General features: G+C 37.3%; 1 protein-coding gene across 1 annotated transcript in view; it reads left to right on the top strand.

Moving 5' to 3' along the window:
* Positions 1-18,771, top strand: part of INTS6 (integrator complex subunit 6) — a 46,517-nt gene that overhangs the window by 8,917 nt on the left and 18,829 nt on the right. Inside the window, exon 5 of the mRNA XM_050903916.1 lies at positions 11,763-11,852. Coding sequence (XP_050759873.1) covers positions 11,763-11,852 — 90 coding nt within the window. The remainder of the gene's footprint in view (positions 1-11,762; positions 11,853-18,771) is intronic.

Below are 18,771 nucleotides of genomic sequence, written 5' to 3' on the forward strand. Positions count from 1 at the left end.
TTTCAGTCTTACATTAATGAGAAATCAAGTATCTGTTATCTAAGCACCTGTTGTTTTCATTCTAGAGATAATGTCTTTGCCTCAGTTAATTGATGTGCCCTAGCTTACATAAATCTACAGTCTACTATAGATTTAAGCCTAAATTTTTCCAGTGGAGAAACTAGGTTAGTGCCTACAGCTGAATTAAAATAGACAGGTCAGAAGTTGCTGGCTGCAAGATATGATGCTAACCTTAGTCAGGAACCTTGAATGACTGTGATTGGGACACTGGATAGATCTGGTTGTATGAGAGGACAAGAGGAGTTGTCAAAATCTGATCCCACTCCAGTTATTCTAATATGGGTGGTAAGTGTGGATCTTGCAGCACTGCAGTGGTAGATGACTGGAATAGCAGATAAATAAGTGTTGATTATGTCTAACATAGTTCCATGGCTTTAACATCAGAGGTCTTTTAGAAGACTGATCTAGCAGGAACTGCGGTGCAGATGAGGTCTCTAGGATGGGGTTTTGACAGTGATTCAGGGACATATGTATTGAAAATAATGCATAAAGTCTTGTTGTTGACTTGACCAGGAAACTTTTACCCAAATAATCACATTTGGTGTCTACTCAGTGTAGCCACTCCTACTTCCTTTCATTCATAGGGTTTTTTCTATCTACATATAACTGCTACTGCTTGTGGAGAGCAGGGTGTTAATCTGATGTCATCCAATAATAATGTTTCAGGATAAATTACCTGAATACACTGCATTTTGTCAATGTCTCCTTGAGCCAAAAAGCTACATTGAACAAATCCAGAATATTTGTCATTGGAATAAATTTAGGGCACTGACATTCTTTTTTGATGCTCCGCATACAGAATATGAGTGAAAAGTGGCCATCTCTTTCTTCCACCAATACATGCCCCCCAGGGATTTGAATCCCAGAATGCTGACCTGATTGTATGCATCTATATGTAAGACATATCCAGCCTAGCTGCCTGATCTGCTCCTGAACTTACGGCCTCTCATGTGCTCATAGTTGTGCCAAAACTTGCTTCAAGTTGTGAGTGTGACTTCATGTAGTGATTGATTCAGATCCTTAATAAGCTGGACTGTGAACTGTAGTGGTTCAGAATCTTTTAAAACAGGTAAGTTACTCCTGCTGTAGTGATGAACTCTGGGAGGGAGTTATGGGGGGTCTTTGGGCAGTTATTCAGAAGAATTGCCCTATGTTCATGAGTCAATAAGCTACTTTCAGTCAGCTTGTCAGTACTCTTGGATTGATAACCCCCAAAAAGGTGGGGAGAATTTTGTATACAGCTCTCTCTTTGGCTTTTCCCCTTGGTTGTGGTTTGTTGGGGGTTTTTTTGTTTTTTTTTTTTGTTTGTTTGGTTTTTTTTTTCTTTCCCTTTGGTGTTTTCCCTACTCAGTGTGCTGGCAACTGTGGGATTCATTACCCTTCTCCAGTATATGAAGAACAGAGGCCTGGCTTAGCACTGTGAATTGCACTGACTGAGCCAGGACCAGCTATGTAAAGTCATTGAGGTGAAGCAGAAAGGCTGCAGTAATTAGGGACTTGATCCACGGCTTGACAAGGTCAGTTATTTTTGGAATAAAACATCCAGAAATATTTTTAGGAAATATGACCAAAATCATCTTTAAACCCAGATTCTTTGGGGCTGACTCTAAAGTTGTTTGGTATGGATGGTTATTTTAGCTTTTTTTTTTTTTTCAGTTTATAAAAGCTCAAATATAACCTATTGTTAGCAGCTTGCGTTTAATATATTCAGTCAAATAACTTTGGAAACCACCAGGATTTGTTGGTTGATTTATACAATTTCAGGTGATTCTAGTAGTGATTCATTCACTAATCTGTAACTAACTGAGAAGGTACATCTTTTTTTAAGTGGCAGTTTCCATTACCTTAAAAATAAGGTACAAGTTGTGATCACAGTTGCTTTGCTGCTTATATATTTCAATTAATGTAAGGAAAAGTTAAAGTTCTCCCTTTTTGGGATTATCATGTACCTGTCACATGAGTGCTTACATGTTTCAAATGTTAGTGGCTTTTTGTTCTTCATTTCAGTGCTGTTCTTCACTGTTTAGTTACTTGCTGGAATTCACTATATATGAAGTCCATTCTATGTTTGTTTGGGGTTTGGTGGTTTGGTTTTTTTTTTTTTTTGAGAATGTCACATAATTGTGAAAGATTCAAGGACTGAATTGTTTTTGAAACTTACCAAGGACCTCATCTAAATTGGAACACTTAGAAGTTAATGAAGAAGTTATCACTTATATAATATGTTATTTAGAACTCAATTAAATTTGTTCTTAGATGAAAGAAACAGGACAAACCTTTATACTAAACTGGCATTTTTGAAACTCTGTGACTTAATAATGTTGGGAACTCTGTGATTTAGGCACATGAAGACACCAATGTATCTTGAGATTTTAAATTGCATGTCTTAGTAAATCCTACCATGTATTCATCATTCCTTTATTGTTCAGTATGAACATAGTCTAAAAATGCTTCCTTGACACACATCCCTTCTCTTTTCACATGCGTGCTATTCAATATGGAGATTTTGTATTCCAAAATGACCATTTCTTGCACTGAATCTCCTTTTCAGGCTGCTTTGGGTTGCTTTTTTGGTTTTTTTGCTGTTAGTTTTGGTTTTGTTATTAGCACGAACTTTTTGAGTAGAATTCCAAAATGACTGAAGTTACGCAATTAAATAGGCTTTAAGCAGTACATTCAGTGCCAGACTTGAAAACCTGGAATGTGTAAAGTTACGAGCATCTATAAAAATGATACTAAGCACAGAGAATATTTTTGTTGCATGTTTTAAGATGGATATGCAATGAAATCATTGCCTGTAGAACACAAACTTGCAACTCAGGCAAAGCAAGCAGCTGATATGCTTAAATATATTTCTGTGTTTGGGTTTGGTTTTTTTTTTTTTTTTGGACGAAGGGTTTGGTGTCTCTTTTCTTGCACAATTCAGGTAGCTGTTTTGTCTCTGTAGTATTTTTAATTATAGAAGTGATATCTGACTGGATCTTTCATTTTTGCTGTAGGGCTTCCAGACTGGGCAGGACAAGTGTAAGATGACACATGTTTGGAGCTTCATTAGTTAATTGAAGCCATAAATGGTTATTTTTTAAAAAGATTTTTAAAAAAAATGCTTAGGAGCAAAATACTGAGGAGCAAATGACTTTTTTCATCCCATTTATTTTCCTAAATACCTTAAATTTCCTTTCCTTAAATGGAACTTATATAGCCTATGTTACAGAGATAGCGGTTGTTTCAAGAATGCTCCCTTCATTCTTATATTCTGTAACTGGTGTGCTGAGGAGTTTAATTTCTGGCTCGGCTTTAGGAAAAGTCTGCTGTTGCATTTGTGTTCTGCTTTGAAAACCTTTGGCTAACTGTTTGTGGTTTTGGTTTTGGGTTTTTTTTTTGTTTGTTTGTTTAAACGTGCAACTCATTTGTTCCAGTCACCTGAAATACAGAAAGCTTCAGTCGTACCACCAAATCAATGTCCTAACTGGATGTGCAAAAATAATTTCATCTACAGCTAATCTGTAGTGCCAGTAAGGGATGAAGCAAAAACCATGTAACTACCTTGTAATCCTCCATAGACATTCCAAGTAAGAAACTATGATTAGTGCATGTCTTGGGCGTTGTAGTAACTCTTAGGTATTTGTAATGTAGTTAACTAAAGAATTGTCTAGGACATGAAAAATTACTTTGCCTATAATAACCTTGGTGTAGCCTGTAGGGAAGGACAGCTGTACATAGCTGAATTTAGGTTTTGGAATCTCCTCACCTCATGGAAGAAAGGTCTTTGGTAGCCATCCTTACTGCAAAATCCTTGCCATTGACACCCTCACTTTCAGAGTGCGAATGAGTGCAGCAGAAATCGTGACTGCTTGAATCACACTTTCCATTTCCTTGGGGGAAAAGATAGTGAGTTAATGGAAGCATGAGTTCAGACCTTGATAAATTCTAGTAGACTTTCTTAAAACTCTGTTTTTAAGGTCTTCTCCCAAAGATAATTTGAGATATAATACTATTTTTTAGCTTCAAAAGAAAAGGGAGAGTGTGTGTGTGTAATACAGTTGAATGTTTGTGGCTGAGCCTTCTGAAAGATGGGCAATCAGCAGCAAAAAAGGGAGAAGTGGAATGATAGTATGTGCTGTCCCTGGTGTCAGAAACCATGAACTAACTGTTGGATTAAACAGAGTTAGATCAAGAGATTAGGGTTCAGTGACTGATTACTTCTTATTTGTACTTATACAATCATTTAGGGTTTTTTAGGTATACACAGTTTTAGAAAAGAAGTATTTACCTGTTTCTGTGTATTTGGAGATAGTATTCAAACAGAGCATGCCTCACGTTTATCTCCTTGTTACTCAATCACCTCATACAAGGATAGATTTTATTAACTTGTGCCCCCTCTGCTGGCTAGTTTTCCAATTACAAAGTAAAAATAAAAGTTTACATAGGTGAGGTAGTCTCTGATATGCTATTTTGGCCAAACATCAATTTATAAAAGTCCTTTTATGGGGGTAAAACTACAACAAAAACCATGTGAGTCCTAATTTGTGAGAGGCAGTGGTGGTGTTGAGAGCTGATGTTTTCATAGTGCATAGTTATTGTCATGGGCTCAGTCAAGACTCCTTCAGCATTTGTCAAACCTGTTTCTTTCCCTCATCTCTCAGTTGAAGGGATTTGGTGTTTTTACCCACCCTGTGTGTGTATATTGTTTCATATACAGAGGAACTAGATCTTCATGGTTCTTGGGGCTATGGAGGACTACACTTAGAGCTTCTAAAACCTGCTACTATCATCTGCATTTCTGATAGCAGTCATTGTCCCCTTAAAATGTAGAGCACTCTTCTTTTTGGCGTAGTATGGGGCTCTCTCAAATTACCTTTAACAGGTGAATAATTTACCTGTGTTCTTCCTGAAACCTGTCTTTGCGGGTGAGGTGGTATTCCCAGCTGCCTAGCATGAAGGGGAGGTAGAGCACAAGTCCTCCCATCTTGGATACTGCAGGGAGAGCTAAAAGTTTTCAGTGTTATGATGGACAATGTGTGTCTGTACTGCATGTGTTTGTGGACTATTAACTAGAGTTAATAGTAAGAATCTTCCCACTGTCCTGCAGCCCTTTCAGAAAAACATTGGGCATTTTTCCTTGGTGGTAGTGCAATTCCTGGAATAGTGTTTCATTAGGTCGTTTCATAAGATTCCAATCTGTGACCAGTCTGGCATCTATCTTTGCCATTAATCAGGCATCAAGGGAGATTTCTGTTTTATATTAAAATTTCTTTTACGATTTGAAAACTTCATAACAGACTTCAAAACACTTGAATCTTGTGTAAAACTCAAACTGGTTAGTGTAGCTTTCATTGAACTTTCTTCTGAGGCTTCTGAAAGTGATCTTGAAATACATCCGCTGTACAAATATCTGATCATCTACTAGTAAGACAGAATTGCTACCACTGCAAAACTGCATTATCTATTGAATAATCAATGGCATCAAGGGAGCATATAAAAATTTTACGGACAGCAAAACTGAGACGAGTTAGCAACATTCTTTGTGCATGAAGCCTGGTTTGTCAGATCTTAATCCCATACAGAATTCTAGTATGTTCTTCAGCTCTTGCTCAGGCTGAAATCACAGAAGTCTCTCTGATACTTAAGTGGTTCCTGTTCATGGGGTCAGTTTCTATTCTAAAACAGCCATAACAAACTTAAATATGGTTTCAAACCTGTTTTTTATCATGCAGGTTCAGTCACTTGGATAACACCATGATGCAGTTCAGAGGTGCTGTGCTTTTCAGTCTGGCCACAGAATCATGGAGCTCTTGTGGCATATCCTGTGAGAAGTCAGGTTTATCAAAGCTAATGTGGTAGAACCTGACTGCCCTTCTTGCTCTTTTTCCCCTCCAGTGTATTCTTCCTTGCATTCTGGTAGATCACAGAGTTTCATAGTGTGTTTGTGCTAAATATTAATTAGGTGATATGCAGCATAGCTTTGTCTGGGAAAGCTTCCATTTAAAGCCATTTTGCATCTTATCAAGTAGCAGGAAAGAATTTCCTAATCTACTGAAGTAGAAAGCATATTCATTCCTGAGTACTATGGTGTGTACATGTATGAGTATGATTATGGTGCATGTCTACATACATTTGAAAAAATCTTAAAGGCAAAGTAGTTTTTGTGAAGAGTTATATTGCCAATTATGAATTCACTAAAATACTACTATGATGCCAGTGTATTCAGCTGTGTTTGTGACTTGGGAAACAACTGTGTGAACGCATAAAATACAACTGATTATATAGGTCTTCATGCCTATATTGATTAGTTCTGCAGGTGTAATAGAAAATAGTCAAAGTTGCTGAAAATGCGAGTGGGACAAGTAGGAAGTTGCACAAGATGCTACAGTTCTTATGTAGCTGACTATCAGAGCATAAAGCAGCTGTTAAATACCTCTGTGTACTTGACTGATAGTGTTCTGCCTTGAGCAGTGAAGGGGAAAGTGTCTAATAAATGTTAAATTAATGTTTTAGACATTTCATGATTTTGCTAAAGCGTAACTGAAGTTCCTAATGTACAAAAAGTAAGTGAAAACTATGATGTTTTAGTTTGTTGAAATTCAAGCTCAGTGTTTTGGTGGTTTTCTTAAGCTGTTATCAGTTTAAAAAAAAATAGCTTTAAAGCTAATAATTTTGCCGTCATTCTGACTTTTAGATTTGATTTTAAACTATTGTTTTTGAACAATGGTTGCTCACAGATTCTCATGAGCATTTGTGAGAGTCTTGACCTTTTAAATTCTAAAAAACCTGGTTGAATTGAAAAAACTGATAGTGCACTTTTGTATTTCCTGGTCAGATGACTAAATTTAGTGGCAGTTAGGGCTGATACTTCTGAAAATAAAAAGGCTCTGCTGAGATAATATAATGTATGATGGATGTGCAGTACAACTTTTGTTAAATTTTGTGATTTACTGAAATGAAAGCATAACTTTTAGACATTTGATCGTGATCTGAAAATGAGTGTTTTTCCAGTGATTAGTAATGTGTTCTGTTAAAAATATGCACTTTATTTCAGTTTGCATTTATTTTCAACTTCTAGCCTTTCTTGGGCATGAAGCTTTTGTACTACTAAATACTTATTTCTTTTTATAGTAGTTGCTTGTTGAACATGTCATTTTTAGTCTCTGACTTGGCGTTTTTTTGGTCATGTTTCTGCCTCAGCTATTTCTTAAGTTTTTCAACACTTTGACTCTGAAATTAATATTTAAATGTGTGCATTGAGATAACAGTAGTCTTAAATCAATTTTCTCTTACTGCATGTATAATATGTACTTGCACATCTGAAGGTCACAATAGCTCTTGAATTGCTTTACCTGTACACTTTGAAGAGAAAAAAAAATAATCCATGAATGTATTAATCAGTCATGCTGAAACTCGTTGCTAAGCTTACTTGCCTACGAAAGTGAATTCTTAGTTTTGAGAGTTTTAACCAGACAATAATATATCTTGGTAATTTGATACACTTCTGGCTCTATCTGAGGCTCCCTCTGAGAGCATCGCGCAAGCTGGGGTGGGCTGGCCGTGCCTCTTACTGTGACCCTGTGTGAGCGGTGTGGAGCTCAGTGGTGCTCACAGCTCTGTATTTGTTTTGTATTATCTGAGCACAGAACTACTTCAGCTGGAGACTGAAGAAATGGCAACCAATGTAACAGAGTTGCTTTGTGATTTGGAACAAATAGTCGTGAAGCTGTCAAATTGTTCAAAAGAATGTGTGTTGTGTAACAGATAAGTTAGTTTTAAGGCTTTGAATCTCTTGCTTGTTCCTTTTTAGCCTAGCAAGCTTGCACGATTGCCCTGGTATTGATGCTGATTTTTAAATAACCTTCTTCCAAAAAGAGGTGTGTGGGGTTTTTTGTCATCTTGGTGCATATCTGTCCTTGAAAATGCAGATTGTAGGTGAATGAAAAAACCCTCTTGTACCACATTACAATACTTGGTGGATGAACAGGATGATCAGCCATTAAAACCTTAGGTGCTTCTTCCTTAGTACTTTTTTCACCACTGCTAGGAACCTTCAGAGGGAAAAGCTTATTATTGAAAAGAATTTGCAGTCAGATTACTCTAGCAGCTATTTAGACTGAAAAGGATACCAAATGAGCCAATTTGCCTACATGAGGCAATTAGCTGAAGTCCCTGTGGGAGCTAGTTGCCACTGAATTTTCAGCTGGAAAAATAAGTAATATTTCGTTTTTCCAAAATACTTGTTTATAAGCAAATCTATTTAAAAATAAGAGTTCAAAATAAAACTCGAAAGTACTTTTCAATTTACTGTAGCCTGAGTAGTAAACTGGGACTCAAACTGCCACAGTTTAAATATAGCAGTTGAGTTTCTAGACTCTAAAATGTTTATCCACTATCACTGGTTATAACCTGTCTGAAAACAGATAACAAGAACAGAAGTATCTTTGCTTGTATGCTTGTTAGAATAGACCTATATAATGCTAGCTGAAATTGTGGGCGATGCCCTAATGTTTCCCAAAGTATTGGTACTGAGGGCGAGTTGATCTTTACCCTACTTACTTTAAGAACTCAGGGTTTCACACTTTCTATCTTTCACTTTCCTGTGTGGGAATGTAAGACGATACTAAAAGTAGCTGCTGGATTAATTTTGCTTTTGAAATGAACAAAACCTCATGGTGATTAGTTAGTTGTTGGACTAAGTTGTAAACAGGCTTATTATTTACACCTTGGTATGCTGAGCTGTTTTCCAGTGCCTTTCAGCATATCTGTAAGCTGCCAAAGAGCTGGGAATATATGCTCTGTCACTCACTGTTTCACTGCATAACTAAAATGATTGAGCTGTGCTGAACTGATTTCCTATGCATTCACAGTCAATGGTATTGCTACGTATTTTGAAGAATATGCTATTTCTAAGATGTGTAAATTCGTAGTGTTTTATTTTAATAGTATATTTCTAAAGGAAGAGCAATAGAAAATAATTTGATTATCATAGAATTAGATTCATTAGGTGGAAATAAAGTTCTAAAACAGTAGTTAAAAAAAATGGTAAGTGTAAGGCTTCTGGAATTTCATTTTGCCAAATTTACTAAAACATCTCTGAGTTTTGAGAGCTTATATAAATAAGAGGGTTTTTTTAGGAATACCTGACTTAATACTGGTTTTGTATGCCTTCATATAGCTAAGGTGAGGAGTGGGGTCAGAAGAGTCAGTGGTGGTCTCTAAGAATTAATGACATGGAAATTTTTAGTCAAAAATAATAAACCTCAATAAAAGGCATTTTATCTGAAATTCTTCCTTGATATATTCTGTTTCTACTCCTTTAGGTGGAACATAGATACTCATCGTGTTTCTAAATTGCATGGAGCTGTGAACCTAAGTGCAGCTAAGTGAACTCAGCTCTGTTCACTTGCCTTTAAATAATTCAGTGGTGAATTGTGTTCTCTGTGACTTGATTGCATAAATTCTTTCTAGAAAGGATAATATTTGTAGCTGTATTGATGAGTTGATGAACTCAAGATTACTGTATTTTCACATTTAGCTAGGGAAAAAGACATTTCAAGGGGAAACTTTCCCTTATTACTTAAACAGGTGTGAAGTATTCTGCAACAGTGCACTGCTAGTGTTTCCACAGTTATCCTGTAGATGATACATGTGGAAATGTGAGTTACTTTGTCTTTGGGGTCAGAGATTCTCAAATCAGTTGTTACTCTGGCTACAAATGAACATTGTTCTTGTTCTGGTAAAAAGAGATTCTTGCTTTTGTAAATATGTTGCTATATGAATTGATTCTTGACTTAGTATGTCGGTGATCATCTGTTGTGCAGGTAAAATGCTTGTGAAATTATAAAAGGTAGACTGAAGATGAAGTTGTTTCTCCCTCAGACATTTTTCCTGAGAAGGATTATAGTTGAGGTACACAATATGTTTAAGATAATGAGGATATCTGGATAATAGGGGTTGTCAGAGACTAAATTTTTAATACTTATATGTCAAATTGGACCTGAATATTGACCTAAAGAGCATTGCTTATGACATTCTAAATCTAAAATCTTGTTATTTTTATCAGTTGTCCATTTATTTTTACAATAATTTATTAGCAATAGGATTTAAGTATTTTTATGTTCACTATTCATGAGAACAATATCCTTTTCCTCTAGTTAGAAATCCTGCTTTCAATATTATTTCAGTGCAATGTAATTATCTTCCAGCTGATGTTCTGCAGTTGTGGTGAACTATTAGTTGGCAGAATAACATACCATAACTGTTCTTCAGAATTAATTAAGGCTAAATATTCTTAGGAAATTATTTTAATTAAAATTGAGTGTATTTTGAGAATCCTTAAATTCTTTTGAGTAATTGTTTAAATTGGATTATGAACTAGCTTAGCTTTTGTGGGAGAGATTGATCGTCACTGTTTAACTTTATTTTTGCATATTTTTTGTCTGTAGTAATGGTATGCTATTTTAAAAGACAATTTTAGGATTTTCACTAAGGTTTGAGAAAATATTGAGCCAATAACTTTTTAATTTTTCTGTTGGCGTATAGTAAATTGATCACTGTAAATGTGGTGTTGCCACTTCAAACTGGACACCCCTCACCAAATATATTTCAAATTTTTAGGTGATATTTCTGTTCTAAGCACACAATCAGTAGATGATCCTTTATATTAAATGGGTTCTAAAAAAATGGATTTAAAGGTCTTTTTCTTAAAACCTGTTAGTTCTCTCTCCATATTTTTAGAGTAAATTGTAAGCATTCATGAGATAGTTTGTCTTTATAAGCGGAACTAGTCTGTGGGTCTAGTTGTATTTTTCTTTATTGTTTTCTGAAGAAGAAAAACAAGGCCTTAAGCTTGGCAATAAAAGGAGAGTAGGACCCACTAAACAAAAGCTTGTGGTGCTTTTTATCCAGTCTGTCTCTAACCCTAGCTAGAGTGGAATGTGCTACCTGAACTTGGAGTTGACATGTGCATGGATTACTTTGGGATTCTCTTTTTCAGGAGGGACAGAAGGCTGTAGGAGGGACATACTGGCAGTAGGAAAAGAAAGTGCCAATAGCAAACCAAGTTTTTTTGTTACAGCTAGACTAGTTGAATGTCTTTGTGGGATCACAGAATGTCTTGCCTTGTATATGTTTCTATCTTAAATGATTCATATAGAAAGTTTATCTATTTTTCAAGTATTTGTTTCTGACGTAAGTCTTGTGTGCATGGTTGAACCACTTTGGTCAAAATGTAGCTGGTACTATTCATGTCAGAGTTTTCCTTAATACATAGAGTATTAGTTCTTAACCCGGGGATCATGATCACAAGGTACTATGCATATGCTTTAGTTGGTCACACAGTAATTAAATCATGCATAAAATCAACCCTGGAATAGGGGGAATTGGGAGTATCTCTGGTTTGAAGAGAATTGCTCCTCTAAACAACTGCTAGTTTGTCAGAATACTACAGTACACATTGTTCTTGAAGTCCGATGTTAACCATTTTTGCCATGTTTTTGTGTGCATTTATTGAATACAGATATATTAAGCCTCTAGCTTTACATGGCCTAACTGCAAAAGACTCAGAAACCCGTAGCACTGTACTATATAGTACATGAGAATAAATACCTCAGGCCTCATTGTTTTGTCGGGGCGTATCAATGGCCATTTAATGACTGAACAGAAGCTTACGAATTTGTTACAGCATTTTAAATGAAACTGCTTTTTTCCCTTAGGGACGAAACCCCTTTTTTCTGGAGCCAGCAATAATTATAACAGTTACTGATGGAAGTAAATTAACTACTACCAGTGGGATACAGGAAGAGGTAAGATCTGACCTCTGTTTACAATGACGTGTACTAAACGTTGTGTTAGAACACTGTTTACAGTAGGAGCATAAATGACTTGTCAAAAGTATGCTCGTTAATAGCTTAAACTTGCATGTTTTTTCCTTTTAATTTGAGGTAATTTTATGCCATAGTACTACAAAAATCTGAATAGCTCTTTTTCCTTATCACATGTGACAGAAGCATGTAGTACAACTGTTGGTCTGTTCAGTAGACTCAGTTTGCTATTTCTATTCAGGGAGTTCATGGCTTTTCAAATATGTTAGCAGAAGAAATTGATTTCTGTAAAGCATGTATGTCTTTAACTGGTCTAGATATAAGTTCTTTACGTATAGACCGAAATTAGCGTAGCTGTTTCCCAAAGGATGTGGCTACTAGGGAGTATGTGAAATACGTACTTCTTTCACACTGGGCTCTTAAAGTGATTATAACCAAATCAGTAGTGTCCTTATAATCCAAGATAAGAGCTGAAGAAATGTATTTCAAATTAAATCTGTAGAGCAGTTTAGAACACCAGATCTTAATAGACTGGAGTACCTGCTCAGACATCTGGCAAACTCAGAGCTATAGCAAATGCTGAGGCACTGAACTATTTTAACTTACTGGCCGTTTTGAATTCTTTCCTTAAAAAGATGGAGGAGGTCACTGGGGATAGGGTTGGTCTGATGAGCTCAGTGCCCTTTCCATGCAGTAAAAAACCCAAACAACAACAAAATCCCTAAGCTCATTCCCTTTTCAGGGAAAAGGTTACTATCCAAAGGTCTATCCTAAAGCTTAAGGAGAGGATTCAGACTTTTCCATGTGGTACACCACATTTGACTATACAGATTAACTTGTCATACATCGCTGTTTGTTAGTTACTTGCATTTCTCCTAGTACTCTATTATTGTATTGCATTCTTACAGCACTTACAGGAATTGTTTGTATGGAAAGTGGTATTTGAGTGTTTTTGTAATGTATCTGACTTAGAGGAAGAAAGTTGAATGACCTCATAAGTGTATGTGGACTACTGACAAATAGCCATAGCCAGTAACTGAAAGGGGATGCCTGGATCCATGATACCAAGTAGGTTGTCTGTATAAAACCTCACTTTCATAATATTTTTTTACCCAATAAGGCATTTTCAGCTTAATCCAGCGATTGATTGGGTATGGTCCAAAACACTGAGTAGAGTAGCAGTCTCATATTTACAGTGATTGTCAGTGAGCAAGCATTAATTAAACAGAGGGTAGTGTGACACTTTTAGAGCCTTCTACAACATTTAGTGCTGTTAGCAGCAGAATACTGTTTTGTATTTTTTAAGAGCTAATTGGGTAATCGCTTAGCTGTGTAAGTCCTTTCTTGAGGAGAAGCAACTTCTCTGCTGTCAGTTGACTAACTTGTAAAATCTGACATTGACATCCTGGAGTGAGGGACACCAAGATGCTCAGGGGCTGAAGCAAATGACATCTGGGTAGAGGTTGAGAACTGGGTTTGTTCAGCCTTTAGAAGAGAAGCCTGTGGGAGTGGGGGGTGTCTTACCACCACCTGCAACAACTTAATGGGGGAGGGAGCCTGGCTGTTCTTGGAGGTGCACAGAGCTGAGATGAGAGACAACAGCTGCAAATTGTACCTTGGGAAATTCTGATTGGATATCAAGAAGAATTTTAACTGTGTGGGTGGTTGAACACTGGCATAGGTTGTCCAGTGGTTGTGAGATCTCCAGTATTGGAGATGCTCAAAACTGAGTTGAACAAGGCCCTGAGCAATCAGAAGGCTCTGGACTGTATAACCTTCATGTGTCCCTTCTAATGTACACGGTTCTGTGATTCTACATTACATTTCCTTTCATCTTGTTCATTTATCCAAAATGATTTAGGTAAGAAAGCTCTATTGGCTGTCATGAGCTCTTTTTCTTAAAGCAAGAGTCAGGATTTTTTATAGCCAGCAAGTTTTTTGTGTTCCTTTTCCTTCGAATGTGGGTACAACTTTTTCGCCTTAGTCTTCATAAGAAGACATTTTCTTACGGTAATGCAACCATTTGGTCACACATTCACATCTTTAAATTGTTGTAACTTATGTTGAGAAAATGGGTTTTCTGGTGGCTGCTTCAATCTACTAAATTTAGACTTGGCTCATCAGTGGTGCTGACTGATAAGTGTGCGCTACACCCAGAGTTTGTCATGATCGTGACATTGGGCCAAATTTGACACTTATGTGATTTGGTGGTTGTTAAACTACATTCTAGAGATGCAGAATCTGCTCTACTAGTGATAGTGAACTAATGATTTCTTGGTAAATGAGCAAATTTAAAGGCATTGCCTTCTGGAGGAACTGAAAGTGATGACTGCTCTTACTTCCTGCAAGACAAAATGCAAGTTTCTTTAAGTGCTCTTCCATATGTATTTACAGGGTATATATTTCATACCCAGCAGTGGATGTGATTATTTTTTTTTTTCTCTTTTGCTATAGCTGTACCGGTAGGAACATCTTTAACACTATCAAAGAGCAGGGGAACAAAGCATCCAAGGGTGCTTCTGTCTTTCAGGGATGATCTTTTGCTTTTGTCAACGTGTGTCCTATTGATCAGAATTTTTCTTAGTGTAGCTTGAGCGTCCTTTACAGTTACCTCTCAAGTTGGACGTGCAGAAATGAAGCAGAATTAATACAGTAACACCACCCTGGAGATACGGAAGTCCGTTGTTGCTCTTCTGTTCAATAACAAAGCTTTCCAGTCGCTTTCAAATGTCTCTTCTGTTCTTTGGGTTTGACTTTGGAGAGGCTTTTCAGAGTTGGTGTTGGAAGTGATCGTATCCCACTGGCTATGACAACTGTTTTTACTTCCTGTGTAAAGTTCTTATCATGGACTAAAGCAGTATATTTTTAGTTCTTTTAAAACTTAAGTACAAGAGAACCGACAGAACATTGTTTTTGGAAAGCCTGTGAAGCCAGCATGGAACCTGGGGGCAAGTTTTCTCAAAGCTTTGTCATTCAGATGAACATTTGCATTCTTACCAATGCAATCAGCTTTATCACTATGGGAACACTGTCATTTGCCCTAGTGTGAAGCAGTCAAGCTTAAACCCTGTTTCAGAGCTCTTGCTGAATTCTTCAGATGTCCTGTTCCTTTGTGGAATTTAATATGGGTTTTGCAGATAAAGAGCCTTACCCATTCAGCACTACTTTATCTCTGATGGATGGAGTTCCTCAGACTGAAGACAGAAATGATGCAGTCTATGCAATTATCATCTCCACCAGCACAAGTTAGTAGGATTTTCAGTCCTATCCCTTCTGGCACTGACTTCTAATGCACCAGTGCTGATGTACTGGAGTGCCAGCGTCAGTTCTACATTCAGCATGGCATGTTGACCAGATTCTTCCCTGGATTCACTTGTCCCAGTCATAACTTGAGGAAGGGATGGGCTCATACTGTTGGAATACCATCATTAATTATTGGTCTCATGCTATGGATTCCTCTTGGAGTGGCTTTCACTTCTGGCCTGATCCCTCAAATTGGTCTCAGCCCTTTCCTGACCTTTCCTTTAACAAGTGTTTAATTGCTTGAGGGGATTTCTCTTATTCCTCTTTATATTATGAAATAAAATGTCATACTTCTCCAGTTTTGCAGCTGCTGAGCTGTGTTCCCTTGTCTTCCTTCTATACACCCTCTGTTTCAAGAGGAAGCATTAAACTCCTGTTGCAAGACTGAAACTGGGTTATTGACCTATTGATACATTCTGATGAATGATTATGCGAACAAAAAGCATGAGCAATGCTGCTTGGCTTCTGTATGTTGCCATTCTTCTGATCTTGAAGTTATAAAAGACTCTTACAGGAGGAATCAGTGATTTTCTGGACTTCTCATCCCAGAACTGTTTGGCATTGTCACATTGATCCTTCCCAGGGTTGATCATCTTGCATCCGTGCTGTAATAACTGTAACAAGTGGCAAGGTCCTGCTTACTTTCAAGAGTAATCAGGAACTGTAAATGCTCCATGATATTTTTAATCGTAGTTCCTCCAGCTAAAAATCTTGATTTCTAAACAAATTCTGCAAGAAACATGTGGCAGATCTCATTGGATGTACGTTCCTGTCCTTCCTCATCCATTTTATTCCTGTTAGCAGCAGTTGCCAGGATCACAGCATTTGGCACTGAGCCACAGAGCTCTTGACATGTGAATTCTGTGTAACTATTGGCTCTGTGTGCACTTGCTCATGGTTAATGCTAGCATTAGAATGGCCAAGTATATCATGTCGTTGACATGGTGTGTCAGTTGACCTGGTGTCTCTCTGTAATCTTATTTCCTATGGAAGAACAATTTGTGGCTTTCTGTCTCTGTGTTATAACTGCATACGATTGGATGGAAAAAGATAGGAAAACATAACACTGTTGTTAACTCTAAGTAGTGTTTCTCAGTCTGTCAAGGGCTTGTTTTCTCAGCTGGGCTTGAATGTCGTTGCCCATCCTTAGTCCTTCAGTCCTCTAAGGATGAAATGCTGCATTTGCTTGGAATGTTAGATGTGTCTTGTCTTTTTATGGGTACCAGAAAAGCCTGCAAGGAAGGTTATTTGCAGATAGATTTTTTTTTTTTTTAAGATTTTTTTAGATACAAAATGACAGAGAAGTTGATTGTCTCTGTACGGATCTTTTTATTGAGTACCTAATTGTGTAACAACCTTTTATGAGATTTCCCAAGGTGGAGCTGCCTGTAATTACCTGGGTACTAAAGCTTAAGCAGGGCTAGTGCTGCCCATTGTAATGTATGAGCCTGTATGTGCAGTCATTGCCAGAAGAGCATTGCTCTCTTTCACCAACTACCATGCCACTGCAGAGTTCTCTAACACTTATCTAGCTTTTACTCAACCTAGAGTCTCTAGGATCCTCTGATTTTTTTGAGGATTTCAGACTGTGCTGCTGCTTATGATTGCATAAATGTATGTAGAAACAAGAACTCAGAATAAACAAAAGACCTGCTCACCAATAACAGGATTCTTTAAGATCTCTTCAGTAAAAGGTTGTCCTCCAACTCCTCTTGGTTCTTGAACGTTTCAGTGGATTTAAAGGCAGGGAAGAGGGGCATAAGGCACACACTGCTATCTTATTGTAGCATTATGGCATTTGGGAATGGTAGAGTTTGTGTGTGCTCCTACAAACTAGTGTTTTTTAGTGCTAAGCTGGGAGGACGCTTGTATGTGATTCTATATAGGCAACATGTTGAAGACCATTGCTGGTAAATAACCTCCCTTTAAATTGTTCAGTCTATCTTTTTCTTGACAACCAATATGAAGGACAAAGAGGAAAAGATGTGCATGCCTTCATATTGAAATATGCGTGGGGAAAGAGAAATGAAATGCAAGATGTACATTTCTAGGCTCATCTTATTTTCCGCTAGGTATGCGGTTGCTATGGTAATACAATACCAGTTAAAAAAAAAAAGGTAACTGGAGGTGAGAAGACCAAGTTACTAATGTCTGTGGAGAATGAGGCCTGGTTTGAATCTATAACTTCTCCAGTAACATGGATGTTAAATTTCACTGGAATTAAACTGTGGGAAAGAAAGTGAGGACATTTGACTCGATGCTGATGGCTTTGCACGTCGTCTTACAGTTTGAAAATGTTTCTGATAGTAATATGTACATAATGCAATGGCCTGCTCCTGAGTACTGTTTGGTTTTGGGGTTCTCTCAATGTAACCGGATGAGCCAGAGAAAGGTTTTGTAGTTTGAGATAAACTGAACTCAGGATAGTGTTGGTGCAGGGCCCAATGGGGTACTTATTTATATAAATATATATATTTAAAAATAGGTATACATACTGCCTGAAGAAAAACAGTGCTGTTACATAGGTATTTTGCAGATGAAACGTACTCCTCAGAGCTAGTAAATCTTCTGTTCAGTCAGATCTAAGTAGGAAAGTTTGGTGAATGGCATTCCTTAGTAATAGCCCCAAGCAAGTGTAGTGCTTGCAGTTGAGTCCTCTTACAGTCAAGATTCTAGGCTGTTTACTAAGAACGTGGCTATTCTTTTAACTGAGTTTCCTTTGCCAGGCAGGCATTACTGGCTGTTTGTGTGAAAAGGGGAAAGACATGCATGTGAATCAGTAATAAACCAGGTACATAGCTGAGTGCCCTTTGGCCAGTTTCGTGTGAAACATTTGGGGAAAATAGCACTCTTCTCACATGTGCTCTCTGCTTGCATCAGCAAAAGCAGAAATTCAGGAGGAAGCATCAGGTGCGCTGAAAAGTCCAGAGTGTTCTCATTCTTGCTCACATGTTACGAGAGTGGGTTTGTCATGTTTGTTCCTGGCTTTGAGATTGTATCAATAAATTGATTATTTTTCAAAGACACGTATTTTTTCCAATATGAGATGCTTGCAATTGTGTAAATAGAAATAGCTGAGGTTTCCAGTTTGGAAATTAGGTTTAATGCTTTCAAGTTAATCTCTTAAAAATAAGCAAACAAGAAAACTTTTTCAACAGCTTGTTGCAAACTCCTTAACTAACCACTGTGAACTAAAAATGAAGGCAGTTTCTCATGGGTGCTTTTGTGGAGTTGCATCAAGTTTTGGAACAGACTAGTAGTTTGCTAACATTCAGTTGAGATTGAGAATTGGGATTTTTTGTATGCTGCTTGAGAAGGAAAGTGTTTGAGGAAGTGTTGAGTTTGCTTCAGCTTTTGGGCTTAACCCTTGTATTTGGCTAGGTAATGGAACTGTTTGCACCACTTGACTCATTGCTTTGGGGATTTTTTTTTCCCCTTTATGGCTGCAGTGCTCCAGGTGAAATGAGAATTTTGCTTGTACTGACAGTGGTAACATCAGCCAGGGATCTATCAAATTTTTGTGAAACTTGTAATTACTTGTTATAAGTCTAGTCTATCTGTTCAGGGCTTCTGTAGTTGAATGTTCTGATAAGCTTTC

Source organism: Gymnogyps californianus, chromosome 1, assembly GCF_018139145.2.
Source record: "Gymnogyps californianus isolate 813 chromosome 1, ASM1813914v2, whole genome shotgun sequence".
NCBI lineage: Eukaryota > Metazoa > Chordata > Aves > Accipitriformes > Cathartidae > Gymnogyps > Gymnogyps californianus.